The sequence below is a fragment of the Acanthaster planci genome, linkage group LG04 (genome assembly GCF_054643075.1).
Source record: "Acanthaster planci isolate LZ-2023a linkage group LG04, COTS_SCS, whole genome shotgun sequence".
Lineage (NCBI taxonomy): Eukaryota > Metazoa > Echinodermata > Asteroidea > Valvatida > Acanthasteridae > Acanthaster > Acanthaster planci.
Genome location: NC_141780.1, coordinates 20,736,925 through 20,755,498, shown reverse-complemented (window position 1 = coordinate 20,755,498; position 18,574 = coordinate 20,736,925). Strand labels below are relative to the sequence as shown.

At 44.1% G+C, this 18,574-nt stretch overlaps 3 protein-coding genes across 3 annotated transcripts; all 3 read left to right on the top strand.

Moving 5' to 3' along the window:
- Nucleotides 1-222: 222 nt before the first annotated feature.
- LOC110984049 (melatonin receptor type 1B-B-like) lies at nt 223-6,417 on the top strand. The gene has a single exon (XM_087136200.1). It carries the CDS (start codon nt 2,206-2,208, stop codon nt 3,259-3,261), a length of 1,056 nt encoding a protein of 351 aa, XP_086992326.1. The 5' UTR covers nt 223-2,205; the 3' UTR covers nt 3,262-6,417.
- Nucleotides 6,418-6,550: 133 nt separating this feature from the next.
- Nucleotides 6,551-8,527, top strand: LOC110984772 (dynein light chain Tctex-type 5-like). Its single transcript, XM_022245260.2, has one exon. It carries the CDS (start codon nt 7,297-7,299, stop codon nt 8,065-8,067), a length of 771 nt encoding a protein of 256 aa, XP_022100952.1. The 5' UTR covers nt 6,551-7,296; the 3' UTR covers nt 8,068-8,527.
- Nucleotides 8,528-12,160: 3,633 nt separating this feature from the next.
- Nucleotides 12,161-16,143, top strand: LOC110983806 (uncharacterized). The gene is made up of 4 exons (XM_022243374.2): nt 12,161-12,321; nt 13,261-13,361; nt 13,743-14,237; nt 14,592-16,143. Exons 2-4 carry the CDS (start codon nt 13,274-13,276, stop codon nt 14,951-14,953), a joined length of 945 nt encoding a protein of 314 aa, XP_022099066.2. The 5' UTR covers nt 12,161-12,321; nt 13,261-13,273; the 3' UTR covers nt 14,954-16,143.
- The last annotated feature ends 2,431 nt before the right edge of the window (nt 16,144-18,574 follow it).

Sequence of the window (18,574 nt, the reverse complement as noted above, 5' to 3'; positions counted from 1 at the left end):
TTTCGATATCATTGTGTTTTGGGGGAACATTGATGATTAATCATTCATAAATAGGCCTGCCTGGGACAGTTTTTTCTATTCCTATTGGTCGAAAGGCGTCACGTGACCGTGTATTAACATTTAGTAATGCCCGCCAAAAAGTGATAATGCCTGCTGCTTCAATCACGAGCTGGCACGTGGATAGGAGACAGTTTAATCGAGTCTGATTGGTCAGAATCTGCTCGCCCTGACAAAGGTGCCGGTTCGTAAGTGTGACGTCACTTTAGTTAAAACCACGCCTACTGCAAATGCACTGCTAAGAAAATACATGCATTGATCGCCGTTTTCATGGAACCATGGAACAAGAGGTTAACGCGCAACTTCAGCGATCGTCCAGTGGGAGCCTGCAATTCGTGGCGCGTCCGCGTGTATGACGAAGTCACTTACGAATCAGATACATTTAAAAATACATATTAGGCAACTTTCAAAAGCAATATGCCATAAAATGGACGGTGATGTTCGGGAAAATTAAAGTAAAAATTTTAGAACAAACTCATTGGAAATCCATCATGATGACTTCTTTTGGCTCTCTGAATTAAAAGGTATTTATGAATAGGAATAAATATGTGCTTTTACCATTAGTCGCGTGCATTCCCCTCGGGCGGTCTTGAACGCGCTTTTAAGACCGGTCAAGCACATATTTATTCCCTTAGTAAATAGGCTGTCATTGTCATGAGACCATAAAATTACTTTCTGGAAGCAACCATTTGATAAACAGTGGAGATTGCATTGGCAGTAAAATTAATAAAATGGAAAGGATCGTATGTACCTGATGTTGATCGATGTATCGTGTGTCACGCGAACGTGTTTACCTTTTTTTTCTGGGGAAATCAGTTACAAGTAACATCCATAGGTTTCACACGGCTGTTTCATATTCGGAGTGAGACATCCGTGGTAGAGGGTCTGCGCAGAATCAGAATTTTGCGTGTCTGTCGCAAGCCAGAGTTTTCATACCTGCTTTCACCAAATCCGTTTTGATTTTAGGAGCGGCCCAATTTTTATTTGTCATCTCGATGTAGACAGCAAGTTTGCATTTCCGTTGGTGCGATGCTTGCGTGTTGGTAAACCGTTTATTGGAGTGTCTCACTGAAGGGTTAAAATTTCGTTCTAATGGCTTTAGTTTCGAGAAATAAACTGATCATGCCATATTATTTATATTTCCAGTAAGAGATGAGATTTCCCAGAAGTGTGAAGGACCTTGGCAATATGAAACTACATTTACAGTCGTACAGTTTGCTCAAAATGCTGGCAGGTTTAAAACAACTGCATTGCACTGAACGGTGGCGACAGCATGCGATGTCACTTTGTTTATTAACGGGTTATTGCAGTGTTAACTGCTCTATCATCGCAATGGTGTTTATGTAATACTCTCTTCTAAAATACTACAGGAATATTTCATTATTAACATGATGTTGGTGAATCAGTCTACGTAATAACATTAGTCTGTGTTCTCGATAACGACGCTAAATATTTAAAGATGTAATTTTTGGACGACAATTTTGCCATTCCATGAGCCCAACGGCGACCTGATTAACAATACAGAGCGGGTGATTCAGTTGGTGGATGTTAACTGGACCAACCCACGTCAGTCATCAGTAGCATGCATCCGTGCGTAACCCTTTAGAAAGCAGTCGCATACTTGATTATATTCCGAGCCATATGCTGCGATGCGATGACTCTGGCGCGTTCATATATGAACCTGCATTCACTTGCGCCGAACTCGTTTTGCAACTATACCCTCGTCACTATTTTAAGGTCTTCCTAGTAATAAGAATAGCGTCGCAGCCGAGCAGGACTGGCCCATTTACATCTTATTTTCGCGGTCTGTCCGAGGTCTGTTAGTGCTGACGTTGCGGAGGTGATACGGTCATTACAGCCCTCACACAGAACGATAAAACAAGCTTCCTCAAGAAGAGTGCTCGAGCGTCGGTGCCCGGAGTATCTGCTTTCGACTGCTGCGTGATTGAGATGTTATCGTCGCCGACCCGCCGCTGAGATTTCTCTCGGTGCCACCTGGAAGTTTTCAGTAGTCACACCTCAGTCTAAGTGCACCATTTATTTCACTGATTCGTTACTGGCTTCGACATAGGACGGGATATTCTCTCGGCTTGTAGAGTAGAAACTTTCTCGTCTTTCGCTTATTCGTTGGCGAGTTGAAATCGCACGATGGCAGACATCGGCACCTTGAACAGCACCTTGGGGGATTCGCTCTTTACCTACGAGGAAAGGGTAGTGGTGGCTGTTCTCGTCCTGATTATATTTGTCGTGGGGACCATAGGCAATTGCATCGTCATCCTCGCTGTCATGCTGTCCAAGCAATTACAGAACAACACCAACGTGTTCGTGGTGAGCCTGGCCGCTACCGATCTCTGCTACTGCCTGCTATTGCCGGTGAGCAACGTTGCAGCCCTCCTCTCGGTCGACGGATGGCCGTTGCACTCAAAAGGCCTCTGCTTCCTCTTGGCCCTGATGTCATTCACCTGTGGGGGAGCCAGCCTGTACAACCTGGCCTGTATCGCTCTCAACCGCCTGCTGCTCATAAGGGGCCCCGCAGCAGCTTACCACTGGCTCTTCACGCCCAAGAAAATCGTCATCATGGTGGTGTGCACGTGGGCCATACCGTTAGTTGCCTTGCTCATCCCACCTGCCTTTGGCATCGGCGAGCTTGGATATGATCCGGGCGACAATACCTGCAGTGACATCGATTATCACCCAAGGTCCTCCGACTACCAGCTGGTCCAGGCTTTCTGCATCTACCCAATCCCCTTGGCCACCATCGTCATCAGTTACTCGCTGATCTTTGTACACGTCAAGCGCCACTTTGAGCGTAAGGAGGAGTCGTTTCGATCATCCCACGAAATGTTATCTGGTGCGCGTCCCGACGAGACCACGCGAGAGCTGGAGGTCCGCTTCAAAAAGCGCGTCAACAGGCAGCAGCTACAGATCACCACGAATCTCTTCATGGTATCCAGTGCCTTCGTGGTGTTCAGCGCCCCGTATTCCTTCACCTTGCTGGTGCCACACTCCGGCAGGGTCTTGCTGTTTCTCTCAGTGCCGTTCACCTTCAACAGCTGCCTGAATCCCATCATCTACACGGTGAATCACCCGCGCTTCAACCGAGTGATCCGCTGCATCTTACGCTGCAGGTTCGGCGAGATACCCAAACCATCCCGTCTGCTCTTGGCTGCCCGTGCTAAGTGTGGATCCGTGCAGTGTGAGTGAATCTAGCATTGTATTACCTTTCTCTCAATGCGTTTTAGCAAATCTCATTGTGATGCCATGATGAGATCATAGTTCGACTGTATCAAAAGAAACTAAGAATACCCCACTTCGAGAGACCATACGCGGCTGAAATTCAATATGACTGTAATGATGTTCAAAGACACAGTATGTGCCAGCTTGGGGCATAGTATAAGACTTAAGATATTGCCACAAAAGATAAAGTGATTCTAGTGCTAAATGGAGCGATGAACGAAACAAAAGCTGTCGTTGGTAGCACAAAGCGTGCTTTACCATTGTGCATGATAGTGAATTTTGAGTAATTGACATCACTTGGCGAACTCCAATCTACGCACTGTATAAGAAGCTCCCTCACCTAGTGCTATAGTATAGTGACGGCAGAAGCGACGGTGTAACAAGCTTTAGGCCTACACGTTAGAGGTGAGGAGCATGTATTTTACAAGGTGGGTGGTAGGGTTCTGCCTCCATCACCGGGGAGGATTCCAAGTGGTGCAGTGACCTCATGTTCAAAATCATGGGTGTCGAAAGGGAGGGGAAGATTTGAAGAATTGGAAGGAGAGAAAGGGGCGGAAAATCTTGTCGAAAGGGATGAAGATGTCTTGGAATAGCTATGAGTATAGAAAGATATCCAAAATTCTGGCGTGTTAGTGCAGAAATTGCAATTATTTCTGTCTAAATTTTCCTTGCAATTATACAAAGGTACGTGTACATTACAACGATTACGTAGGCTACGCTTATTGGGTTGTTTCCATAATTTTCTGCAAAACCGCTCCGTGGAGCGCTGAATTATTTGCTCTACCGGTAGAGTAGTAGTGTGCGCCAAAAAATCCAAAGATCCAATTTTCTACAGGATTTTGTTTCTGCCATGGGTTTGCATCAACTACAGTACTGTACACCGTAAACGGCGTGTAGAGTTGTTCACGTTGTACCCGTTTTGAAACGCGTTTAACCTGCAACATGTTTTTGAAATACGCCTAGGAATTTGATGAATGCTAAACGCTTTTCCGCGGTACACGTTTAGCTCTGTGAGATCCACTTGGAATTTAAACATATTCCTAAACGCATATCAACGTAAATGTCCAGACATGTCGTAGGTGAAACGGGTTTTAAAAGAGGGTACAGAAGTGTACAGAAAGTCTTTTTACCTTGTACTTTACACTAATTAAAACTATTGCCCGAAGTGTGTATTACTGTGACGTTGTCCCAGCCGAATCATGTAAGAAGAAGCCACTGATTCGAAAAGCACACGTTCTATCTTGTTTTTTGCTTTGGGACTCGAATCATAGCAACCACAAAGCTAGTCTCTGTTTGTGGCAGCGCCCTCAACGACGGAATGAATACATTTTACATTTTAGTTCATGTCACGCGTGCATTGAGGATTTTTAAAGTGAAGAAACAGCCATGGAGCAAATTGCCTTTGATATCTTATGTTTTTCTGATGGAGGCAGTACAGAAAACAAACTAAAAAAACAATTAAAAATCACATGCCTAAGGCCACAAATGCAAGTTGCTTGGGAAAACGAGGTAATCAACGCAGGGCGATGGCCAGAGATCAGTGGCGCAAACACTGACCTCTTCACGGTCCATTTATCCCCCGTCCCATTACAGGCGACAGATGTCCCAAATTTTATTTTCCCCAAATTAGAAAAAGATTGCAAGGTTCGTTTTGATAGATCTGAAGTAATTGGATATCAGGACATCAGTGTGTGCCATGAGGGTATTGCAATAAATGATAGGCCGAGTCCCATCAGAGTCTTCTAAAATACTTATTGCTTTAAAACAATTCAAGGGCAGAGACAGAACTGGGATAATTCCACTTTTTTGGGGGGGGGAGATCGGGGAATTATTTGTAATAGCTTGTATGGCGTTTCCACGGGAGATACAATTGGGGGTTTGATTACATGCTTTTGGTATTAAGAGAAACGAAAAGTCCAAAAAATCGCTTTCTGTCATTATTGTTATTATTATTATTATTTTTTAACAAAAAAGCATTTTCTTCAGGGTGAGGGTTGTTCGTCATTTCCTTTGTAGATGTGCCGATGGTTGTGCTTAAAAGTCTCAGAGTTTTTCAGTTTTTGCTTGACAACTCATTCACAGCACTTTTCTAGGAGAAGCTCACAGCGCCCGTGTAGATTTCAAACAAATATATATAATGTATATAGTCGTTATGATTGCGCCAAGTAACTATCTTATTTTTTCTTGTTCTTACGTAAAGCTTGGGCATGATATCCCCTCCAATGTTTATCTCTTATCTGGCTTGAAATACAATGTTACGCTGGCTTAAAGGGATCTTGCCATGAAGATTACTTGGGAAAATATTCCGTGCGACTTTCTGAAGTACCACCTCTCCTTTTAGGTTGATTTTACTGGAAAGTGGACTTTTAAAGCGTTTCTTTTGTCTGTATTTTCTCACAAATGAGGGTTCTGCTGGTGTGCTATCATTTCAAGGAATACATGTTTAGTTATTTATTTATTTATTCATTTCTTCTTGGGGTCGGTTATTATTCTTACATTGAGAAACTTCGGATTTGCTTCACATCAGCTGCTGTCTGCAAAATTTCAGTTCAACTCCAGAACACAGCGTTACAGAATCTCATTTGTTCGAGTAGCTAGAGGCTTTTATTGATATGTCGAGGTTGACTTCCCATTTATTTTAACTTGAGAGTGAAAATAAAAGTGAACACATGAGATGAAATTTCCTGACATGTAAAAATATACTTTAGTGTTTCAAGCCAGATTTTGAAAAAGAGAAGGCTTGAAACACCGTACACTAGTTATGAATTAGTCTGACAGCGTCTCATTAAACAGTTTACAATTTATGAAGCAGGTTCAAGGAACCATACCAGAAATGCTTATGACTTTACAGTGTGGTCAGCAAAACCCTTCCCTTAGGTCTGCATAATCTACAGCTAGCTGAATAAAGGAGACGCTCCGGTAGAAATATCTAGTTGTAAATTAGTCTGACAGCGTCTCATTAAACAGTTTACAATTTATGAAGCAGGTTCAAGGAACCATACCAGAAATGCTTATGACTTTACAGTGTGGTCAGCAAAACCCTTCCCTTAGGTCTGCATAATCTACAGCTAGCTGAATAAAGGAGACGCTCCGGTAGAAATACCTTAAAAGCGCCAATATTGAGCGGTTGTTCTCCAATCTGTCAATTATGAATTGTGTCCTCTCTCAGTCCTTCGATCCCACCAATTTCCCCTTTGTTTATTCCCCGCTGCGTGCCTTTTTATTAGAAGCAATATTTCTCAGGCCCTGATTGAAATACTGAGACAGAAATCAGTCTCATCATGTCCCCTAAAAAAGGTTCAGATACCATAAATCACCGTGATTGGTGCGAGGCGAGAAGGAAAGCCAAATTGTTATGGAGTTCTGAGGCAGATGTTCGCCTGAGTCATCTCAAAGGAGAAGGGAAACTCTTTCGAGTGGTCTGACCATAAGTGAAGTCAAGTGCTTTCGAAGCCCTGATCACTGAAAGGAGAGTTACATTGCGGAGAAAGCGTAGGATGCTCAAGGAGTATAACATGGGTTCTTTTTCACCGCACGGACTTCCAAACAAATCCCGCTCAATGCAGTCCCTCCCAAGTTCTGTTTGGAGTGTCGAAGGTTGTTAACGATAACCGCGTCATGCAAGAAGGCAATCTTAATCCTCTCTGCAAACACGCGGTACATGTACAGCAGAGCAACAACATGTGTAAAAAATGCAGATAAATGCTTAGAATGTAACAGGGGACTTAAGGTGAGCCCTGAGCCTAGATAATTCAAATGCAGATAAGAATACGTGCAGAGGCACGTATTGCCAGGCGGTTGTGACTTCTACAAACATGCAGTTATTGCTCAGGGCCATTTTGAGAAAAATAACTTGAAAGACGAATCGGTCTTCCACAACGCAAAACCAGTTTTGGAGAGAACTCTAGATTCTTGAGTGTTGCCCTAGCTAGACCTACATCGAACTTCCGGGAATCGGTTGCTGAGTGGGCCGTCCGTGGATCGTGGATTATTGATGTGACAATGGATTCGGTTCGGAATAATTACGGCGTGAAGGGACAATCCCGCTCCTCTTCGTTTTTAAGCCAAGGGTCTGGTTCGATATCAAGACCGCGAGAAACCAGTTCCGGCTCCGGTCCCAAAGCGGAGAACCCCTTCAAGAGACAGCTGTCTGGAGGGAGCAGCAAATGGACCGGGGCCTTCCAAGCGGCCGCTGCCTCGATGTCTGGTCGTAGCAATGAACAAGTCCCTGCCCAGGAGACCTCTACCAAGCCCGGTCTGCTTGCCTGGCTGGAGGATAACTCCAACAGAACGAGAAAGGACACTCTGTACTTCGGCAAGGACATCTCAACGTCCATGTGGTGGCGGTTCCGGCGAGGTGGCGAGTCCAATTCCCAAAGGGCAGTGGACGCGGCGGACGAGGCGGGCCAGCTCCGATACGAGAACTCCTACCGAATGCAGCCCAAGCCGGGCTGTCACTTCCGTCCAGAGAAAGTGGAGGCGATCATGAACGAAGTCCTGGAGAGCGAGCTCAGTCACAAGAGGTACGTGCCCGAGAACGGCCCAGAGCTTGTGAAGAGACTATCCGAGGAAATCAAACACAAGGTGAAGCTGCTGTGTTTTGAACGCTACAGGCTCGTGGTCTTCATTCAAGTCGGACAGATTGAAGGAGCGGATACGATGGTCATTAGCCGCTGTGTTTGGAACACCGAAACGGACTGCTATGCCACAGCAACCTTTCAAAATGGATGGGTGTATGCTATAGCGACAACGTACGGGATATATCTCGATTAAGCTACCCCTACAACACTTTTCTATCTGCCCAGGATCTATTTCCTGATAACTGGATCTAGCTTCAAGAAGCTTTCTCGACCAGCATGCCTTTTCGAGTTCGACTCAAAAGATGACTCAAAGAAAAATGAAAACCACTTGAGAGTCTTTTCTTTCGCCGAACCTCTATCGGTTTGTAATGCTATGTCCTGTGCACGTTTTTAAACCTGTTTTTATATAATGTGGATCCATCGTTCGCAAGAAATTACGAAAATGTCGACAGTGTCGAAAAAAACAATCCGAAAACTCGTTTGCATTGATCAGGTATAAGATTGCGGACACAATTAGTGTAAAAAAGGTGATGAGTATTGCAAAATTTGGTTGAATAAAAATTGGGCAAAACAAAACAAGTGTTTCTTTCATATAAAATGTCAATTAAGCCGTCACTGCACAGCTGCAGTCTCTATGGAGAAGATGAAAGATCCAGCACTGGGGGGGGGGGGTTAAGCCTCAACGGAAGATGACTCTCAAGATCTGGAACCGGTGCAGCGTGCAAGGGTGTCAATTGCTCTTCAAAAGGGAGGGGGGGTGGGACATAACCTTGAATAGTGCCAGCGCGAAGCGCAAAGTCTTAACAGCCCTAACGCTTACCTGGGTGCTGGGAAAGTTTTGATTCTAGATGTTTTGTGGTGCGATCTGATGCAATTTCCGGCCACCTTAACCAATTTTTCAGCAGACGCTTTTGCAAGACTTATTTCAATTTGAAACTAATCGTATCCGAATATTATGGATCAAATGTTGGCCTACTCGCCACCCCGACATTTTTCACTTATTTAGTGTCCGGAAAGAATGGAGGACACAAATTCCCCCATTTTAAAAAGTGGGGACATATCGCCCCCGTCCCCCACCCACACAAGTGTGTGTTTGCCTGCAACTGGCAACCCCCGGTTGTTCCTCTTTTGTTTGTACTTCAACTTTTTTAGAAGACCACCCATATGTTTTGTACACAGTTGTCAATTGCGGACCCTCTGTCAATCGGGGACCTTATTGTCCTCTATTGTTCAGGGTCCCCAATTGAATGCAGAAACAAACTCAATTGACACCCGCAGCGTAGAAATTAGACTCCACCAAGAAACAGGCTCACAAATCGTAATGTACATGACGTGATCAACAAAACAATGACAACTAACGTGCGCATTTTCAGTTACCCCATAGGTAAACAGAGGCTCGTTCGGAGTTCTTACTCTGAATGACACAGGTTCAGTTGTATCTAAAGCCGAAATTTCAGATGGATCAGACCTGAGTTAGTGATCTGCACATTCAAGCACAAGATCAAATCATCGCCAGAGTACCAGTGGTGAATCCAGTAGGCTGGAGGGGGACATGTCCCCAGCCCCCCATCTCCCGATGTTGTCAATGATGACATGATTACGTGACGGCTTTTCCATCATGCAAAGTCGACTCGAGACAAATTGATGAATTTCGGTATCATCAACCCTCAGTGTATCAGTAAAGAAATTACTATTAAGCTGTTTGAATTCATTGCAATAGCTGCCTCCGCATGTATTGCAGAAAATACATAAGTTTTCGTGAACGTTTACTCTTGAAAACAGCAAACGACTTGTTGTCTTTCTCAGAGTGAGAATTCGTTTACTGAAACTCATCACCTTGCAGAGGTACAGTCCATAGCGTGTGCAGTGCACTGGCCTAAAAGTGAGATCATGTGCCCGTATAACAGTGTTGTAGTCGAGTCACCAATGTCGAGTCTGAGTCCCGGGTCTCAAGCCTCGAGTCTGAGTCCAAGTCTCGAGTCACAAACTTCGCCGGAGTCCGAGTCCGAGTCACAAACCCAGAGTCTGAGTCACAAGTCATGAATCAAGTCGTTCAGCTAATTAGGCTTAGACTTCAGTTTCGCTGGTTCCTGTCAGAGTTTGAACATGCGGTTTCGAAAGCAGCTTCAAAACTGATCGAACCAGCGAGACCAAAGTCTAACCGAATTCAGTCGTTTCGAAAACGCCGATACCAACACCACAACCACTTCGCCCATCCACGCCCATGTAACTTCACACGCCCAGCGCAGGCCACGCTTTTTTTAGTTAAACGCGAGCCTGGCCATTTCGCTAAAACTGTTCATATTCGCGACTGGTTCTGGAGACTATGAGGCTGAATATTTACGTCAGTACGAGAGTGTACATAACAAAGTCGCCCAGCGCATAGTCCGATTACCTCCGCACAGTTTGTGGATACGGAATTTGACGCGTCTGGTTAACTCATCAGTGGATGTTTAGCCGTACATACACACAAATGGGCGAGGTGGAAAATGTGCAACGTAACGACGCTCGCTCCTCGCATGCAAACCAGTGATAGCACGGGTGGATACAAATTCATTTTTTACGGCGTATACGGTAAATATATAATATGTAAATAAATGTATATAATTAAAATACTTGACTCGAGTCACGAGTCAACCAGCTCAAGTCCGAGTCATAGTGGTCGAGTCCGAGTCATTACCCTATGTGACTCGAGTCGAGTCCTGGACTCGAGTTAAACTACACTGCCATGTTGTGCTTGAATATGACGTGAGAGACGTGGCACTATCGGCCTCCAGAGTTTTCCACAGAGAGGAGCTGCATCCAAATGGTCGTGGCTGAGCATTCAGATGTGCGGCTAGGAAGCCACTGCATGGTTAGTGGCTGCTTCCATTTCCCCTTGACGTGCGTTTCTCCCATCCACAGCCAGTACAGATTCGATAACTTGGTTTGGGCAAAATGGAACCAGACTGTTTGGACATGGCCCAACGCGCTCCATGGTTTGTTACCTTATGACATAAAGCTGCATGCTTGCCTGCGATATGATCGGAATTCCATTAGCAATGAAGGATAGACTCAGCCTGTAGATTTCTCTCCGCTTGACGCAATCTGATCTCTCCTTTGAAGCTCATTATACACCCAGAATTCGCACACAAAAAAAGGTTGGTGAACGCTCCATAGCAAGAGTGCAGGCCTGTCCTGTCTACGCGGCACTGATAAAGCTGATGAATGGACTAATCCTCAGCGCCCGGCCAGATCGAAGCACATAGTGACACGCACCCACAGTGTTAGTCATGTTAATACAACGCACAACTTTTACGTAAATTATTGTAAATTTTACGTGGCGGCGTAAAAGTTGGCCATAAACACATAACTCGTGTAAAAATACTAAATTACAGTTAAAGCAAAACTCAGTTGAAAATTACAGAATAGTGTGCACTTAATTTTGGCTAAATTTTACTGAAAGCATATTACTTTTATCAAACCCTTGTTACCAGTTTTTGACCATTCATTCTGTTTGTGTATTATTGATGGTCCGTGATGTAGCATTTCCCTCAATGAAGCAGGATAAGCCAAGTGCACGCCACAGTGTCATCAGCGACTTCTGACCCACCACTCACTATTAAATGAATTCGCCAGCTGCTGTGGAGGAAACAGACATTCGAGATCAACTGCCGGCCGTTCTGATGATGTCACTCACATGGTCGTTGAGAAACGCCACATTCGAAGGTGTCATTGAATAAATACTGTAACCACACATTTCTTGTTCCTTGAAATCCTTTGGCAAGAGAGTTCATATCATCAGTGCTGGCGGCCCCCCGTCCCCCATCGCACCAGCCCCCTCCCCTCCAATTAGCCACCGCATGATACTGTGATAAAATACACTCTGAAAGAAGGAGAAGTAAATAAACCCATATTCATTCCACTGGTCCAAGCTGCGCGATTCTAGATCAAGGTGGAATCCACATCCAAATTTTAGGTGGGAAAACCTTCTGGGGGCATAAATTCGGAAGTTTTTCTCGTAGACCTAACTTTTGTGGCTTTGCTGAGGGGTGAGGCTAAATTTTTGAGGGTTGATGTACGCTCTGGGAAAAGGGAGAAATGAAATTAACCTCCAATCATTATTATCATTTTCAAACATATTTGCTCGGGATTTTTTAGGTAGGCGTAGCCCCCATCACTGCCCACCCCTTCATCCGCCCTTGTGCTGGATGAGTCAACCCGGACACAAACAATCTGAAATAGACGTCGTTTTCCAAGACTGGATTGAATCATTGTCATGAGTCAACGGACATCCGGCATTGCTGTTTTTCAGCACGTTAGGCCTGTCATATTGAGACCTATGTAAAACGCAGAGAATGCCCTGGTGACGGCATCATAATGTGTTTGTCGGTTTGTCGACTATAAAGCCCAAAGCTATCTGTTGAATAAACACTGTTCTTCACTTCACACCAGACTGAAAAACAGGGTGAGTGATGACTCTTCTTAGTTTATATTGTTTCGTGAGGCTCAGCCCCTCATTTGGGGGTACATTTGTGTCGATGAGCTGTTGAAAAAGTGGACAATATTTTGACAGATTTGGCCTCTTGGTGAAATTTTTCAAAATGCCATTTACTGAAATGTTGTACGTCCCTAAACCAACTTATGTCCCCTTTTTGGAGGTGTCAAGCCCCACTTCTAATACGATAGGTGAAGGCCGGCGAAGATTAGATCCTTTCGAACACAAATTTTGCTTATCTTCTACTGTTGATCGAAAATATTTGACTGTATACCTCCCTAAGCTGTCTCCCTCTATAATCCTGAGTCGTCTGCCAATATCTTAGATCAAAATGTGCACTGTAGATAGAAATACCCTACGGTTGCATTGTTATAGTGTTACGTTTTTCACAAATAGGAATTTATGATATGGATCGTGCCCCAACGAAGCTGTTTTGGTCGCGGTTAAAAAAATTGCTTCCTCCATAATCTTTTATCTCCTTTGAAAGCTGGTTAAAGACTCGTGTGCACGGATTCTCAGAAGTGAAACGGGAAAATGGTCTGACCTTGACCAGAATAGAATTTTGCGCATCCTCTCGCCATCTGTGTTATTTACATTTTGGACATCTGATGACCACAAGATCTTGACCCTACTTTGCCTTGGAAATAGCTACAGATGCAAGACTACTTGCCTGGCCTATCATTTTTATTTGAAAGGCTGTCTTTTGCTCAAGAAGCATGACCATTTTGTCAACTGAAATAGATTTTTGATGAGCAAGATGAGTAACACACTAGACTTTCAGCGCAGTAGGCTCTCTCCAGATAGCATCACACCTGATCAAGCATACCACTAAATCAGTCAATTACTGGTGATTTATTCGATTTTGCCTCGAGCAGCGTCTAATAATTTCCCTATCGCTCCTTCTAACAGCTCCTCAGTCAACATGAAGATGGGTGCACTGTTTGCAATCACCCTCTTGGTGGCGCTAATCGCAACTAGCGAGGCTAGGGCGATGGGAAGCGGTAGACAAGGTAAACACACCTAACGTATGGATGCAATTTTCAAAAATGGGATGAACTGAGCAGTGGCCAAGATAGTTCCCATAAACACTGCGCTTTTACTTCTGTTCACACAATGATGTGATATACAATGCAATGTAAACTTGAATGTGACAGATGTTGCCTGAAACTGTGTTGTTTTCGTGGGATGATTTTTTTTACACTCAAGAATTTAAAATGCTGTCCTTATTTTTCTACACCAAAGGCTGCCAGAATTACTCAGAAGACGGATTTCAAATATTTCACATCACTGTGTGGACATTTTACGCCGGTTTTCAGCCTTTGTGAAAGTATTCAAATGCCTCCTGATTAAAAACGATTATTAATTTTTTTTTCAATACGCGCGGCTCACAGTAGGCGACAATAAGCCGGCAGCTGAATGCTTCAAATGCCCCCGGCCAACGCGGGATATCCGTGTGTGCGCCTTCGACGGTGTCAGCTACCGCACCTTCCCTTCAAGGTGCATGGTCGACAGGAAAGCTTGCAAGACTGGGAGTAGCTTCACCGTCGTCTCGGATGGTGCGTGCCCCCTGCCCACCTTGCCCAACCCTCAGGTGGATGAGGCAGGCGGCGACAATAAGCCGGCAGCTGAATGCTCCAAATGCCCCCGTCCAACGCGGGATATCCGTGTGTGCGCCTTCGACGGTGTCAGCTACCGCACCTTTCCCTCAAGGTGCATGGTGGACAGGAACACGTGCCGGACCGGAAGTAGCTTCACTATAGTCTCACGGGTTTATTGCTTCGGACCAGACCGTCAGGTGTTCGACAGAGAGGACGACAGTGACAGTGACAGTGAGGAAATACCGGAGAACAACGACACGGACGGAGGCGGCAGCCCGATCACATCAGGTAGTTGAGACACTAACTGCCTCGTACATGTATTTCCCACTGTAGTGATGGAGTCCAAATTTTTCGCTTCATGCAAAATGATGTAGGCATTCCGTTTCCGTATATCGACTGGCTCACTTCCCTAATTCTTAAGGCATGTGCTTAGGGTCTTATTTTCTTGTTTTAAAGCAACTAAGCTGTTTTGTCTCCAGAATTTGACGAGGAAAGTGGCACTGTTCTCGCGTAGGAGGGAAATGCCCACGAAGAAGCAGACAAAATCTCACCTTAGTTCACAATATTACAGATAAATATTAGAAATATGACCGATACTCCAACTGGTAAATATTAATTTTCATTAATTTCCTTTCTTCTCAGCTCCAGTAACCCCGTCGACCGTGCCATCGCAACCGCCGACAACCCTACGCACGGTTTTTGCATCGGGGACCGACACTTTCTCGTTACCCAACGGCACAACTCTTCCCTCCGGATCTCTGGCACCGTCGATGACTGCCCAGACCAGCAGCCCGGCCGCGGGGACACCTGCCAGCGGGGACCCCGCCGCGAGTATTTCCGTCACCAGCCGCCCGTGCAACAGCTTCGACAGCTGCGCCCCGTCGTCCTCCGTGTGCGGCACAGACGGGAACACGTACCCCTCGCAGTGCGTGCTGGAGGTGACGGCGTGTGTTGACAATCTCGACACGCTGACAGTGGCTTATGCGGGAGTTTGTCGTCCATAGATATCCGTCTGAATTCATTCCCTTGACAAGGGAAGACTTAACAGAGAGAAGCTAATAACACCCTTAAGATTACTTGTTGATGTCTTCCGAGGCTTCGGTGTCTTCCTTTTTTGTTAGTTCGGGGAACATTATTGGCGGCCTTCTGAACTTATGAGAATTGAATCTTAGGTCGTGTCCGAAACGAGCTTCCAGAGCTACGGCTAGGCCAATTGTCTACGCATCTCCACGCATTTCCAATGGAGCGAAGACCTAGACCTAGCTCTAGACAAGAGATTCGGATGCAGCCTTATTGTTTTTGTACGCATTATTATCTAATAGACATGATTAAGGATCTATATGCAGAACATTTTAAATACAGTCCTTACAAATACAGTTTGTGTCTCAATGTACGTTAAGTGCCTTTTTGATTTTATGCAAATGAGAATTTTCATATTCATGAGCAAAACTGATGTCATTTCAAGCATAAATGTCAGAATTACTTTGGATTGTGTACACAAAAGTACTGCAATCTTTCATATTTTGCTGTCCTAACATTCACTTTTTTCAATAACTTATTGTTGAGAAAGAACATGTTCTTCGCAATAATCGAGCAACCCTTCCTCAGATATGTCTCACATTGTTAACAGAAAAAAAAACATGAACTGAGCAGGGTCTTCCGAGTGACATCATAACAGCAGCGCCCTATTGTCTGGTAAAGCGACGACAGTTTTGATTTTATTTAAATGTCCCCTTTTGCAATACCCTTAACCTAAAAGGATGTCAAATATTTTTCGGATATCGAAGAGTAAACAGGAGTTGAACAAAAAGTGCGTCTGAGTAAAATACATCGCTTGAACCTTTTAGAGGCTTACATTCATTACAACACTTATCTTGTCTTGAAACACACATGCTATCGATGACGAAAACAGGTGACCTTAGATTGGGAAATTGTGGCGTTGCAATTCGGGAATAATGGGGCTTTCTGTATTTTAAAAGAACAATCTTCCATTTTTTTCAGAAAACAAAATTGTTTTGTGCAATTAATTCTTTTTGTTCCTTATCCTGTTAAAGTTCATATTCCAGTTTGGTAAAACTTGACATTTTTTGCTGTCCATTCTTTCTGGATTAAATTTTGAAGATTTCCTTGGTTAATTAATAAATTCAGGTAATTTAATAAAATCGTTGAATGTGTTATCAACTTTTTTCTCAAAGAGTCTTCAGATTGGGTTAAAATTCATCAAAAAAGAACAACCCAAAGCCGAAGGTATCTTGGGCCATGCCAGAGAGAAGGCCTATGAGTCTTGAGCTGGACCAAGAGAGGGCGCAATTTTCCTAGCAATCGAGGCACCCTTGGTCGGAACTTACTTCGCTGGTTCACAATCAGCTGTAAAAATGCGCACGCTACGATCGCTTCGCTACCAGCAAAACGAGAACTCCCCACCAACATGGCTCTTTCCAACCGATGAGGGGGTGCTTCTGCTCACGGCGGATTATCTGTTACTTAGTGGACCCATGCCTCCCAACAAGACAATCGTTGACCCACTACATGTATGACATTTTTTTATGAATACAGTGCACCGTATCTTTTCTCAATAATGTTTTCAATGAGCATAATGTGGGGTTCAAAATTCGAACATGAAAGCGTGTATCAAAAATTAACATTGTGCTCTCTGATTAAGAACAAAGCAACAGCGCCCTCACCTTCCAGAAAAGCTTGGAATTATTTTTTGGTTAAAAAAGGCGGGTCTATTCAATTCACTTAACTTGAAAAGGGTTTCAAACGGTGTCCATACATTGGAGATGAGTATAAAGATACACGAAAGAGATAAAATTTGTTGCATGGATTAAAGCAACAGAATAGGAGACGCAAAACGTGTGTAAACCCATTGAGAGATCGCACCATTCTGTATCAACGGCTAGATCTAGATCTTTGCCGGTCGAACATACTTGTACATGGGCACACGATAGCAATAGACGTAGCCGTAGCGTTACATGGCTATTCCGGACATGGCTAGAGTTCACAATGGTAAACAGTGTCGCCCATCATGACTTGAAGTGGTGCCCCTCCGCCTGAGCAGTCAATGTGATAGACGCACGCTCTATGCAGCGAGGAGCTTGCACGAAGTAGAACGGGTGACATTCAGACTGGCCCCCGTGCACTGCACCCAGCCCAAGATTTTCAAATACCCAGCCGTCAGAAAAAAAGGGAACCTACATATCTGTTTCAGAGGTGCTTGACTCGTTGCTGGCTTTCCGTCGTTGGTCAGCAATTTGAGATGACGTCACCTTACAGCAACGTCCTTAAAAACAGGGTGTTTTGCGCCCACATGGGCTCAATATAATGCATGATTTCTAGTTACAGGACGCCGACAATCAAAGCTCTCTTTCTAAAAAATTATTGAAACTGTGGCTTTTATTTGTCAAATCCTCAAATCTCATTATGTCTGATGCACCTGTTGTCCGTTTCTGGGAAAACAAACCTTAGTTTGTGCAAAACTTAGTAGTGTCCTTATAGCGTGCAACCTTTCCCGTCCTTAGTGTATTCAAGTTGCAGACCTTTTTTGGTAACGTTGAGGTCACCGTTTTGTCAACCAGTTGTTGGCAATCTGTTGTCGGCCTCTAATGCAAAAAAATCTTAATAATCATACACGCACTAGCACTGAACGCTGAATAAAACAAAATGATACATCCCTCCTTGACACTTATGATGCAAGTGTGAAAACTGAAACAGATCTTTTGCCAACCAACTTTCTGTGAACTTCGACTGCCCACACGGGGGTTGGTAAACAGAAAAAAAATGTGTCTGTGTTGAAGCTCTAGGGGAAAGAATGATGAACAAATAGAGCTAAAGATTAAACACAGGAAAAATCAATGGTAGAACCCCCCCCAAAAAAACCCAGCATTTTTTCATTCCCTTCTTTTCAACGGAATCCAAACAGAATTTAACAAAACTTCTGCATTTTTAATCACCGGAAGACTGACAAATGCTGAACGACCATACTCTGACCTAACCTGGATACTCCAGAACACCTACATACAAGGTTGACATCACCGTCAGAAGCTGAGCAGGAAAACCATCTGCATGCAGGGAACTATATTGACGTCATGCAGTCTATGCCCGCAGTACAATACCTCTACTTTCAAATTACTCGAAAGTAGCCCGGCAAAACGAATTTTAAAAACCATTTTGCAATTCAATTGACTCCCGCTTTAGAGGAGACATAAAACATGATCGTCATGACTTAAAAAACATGTAGAAATGCTTGATTGTAATGCAGCTGACTCCCCATCTCCCCTTAACGGCAGAAAAGGGGCGAAACGTCAACATTTTGGTTCGTATGCTAATAAAAATTTCCATATGATTCGTGAGGTGAACTGTGAAGTCATCCCAGGTAGAACAATAATGGCTCTGTGTACAAATATTTATCACACTTGTCTAAATTTTTTGGAGTGAGTTCCGCTTTTTCATTTGTTCATCGTATTAAGTAGCTTGTTTGGATGATAATAATAGCCATTTTTTTTTTCAAAACTTTGTCGAAAGTAACTGTGAAAACGAACGTTTGTACTTTTTCTTATGGTCTTTGATAAGTAGGCCTATTGCCTTGTGTGACAAAAGAAACAGCCTCTCTAAATTGTGTCGAT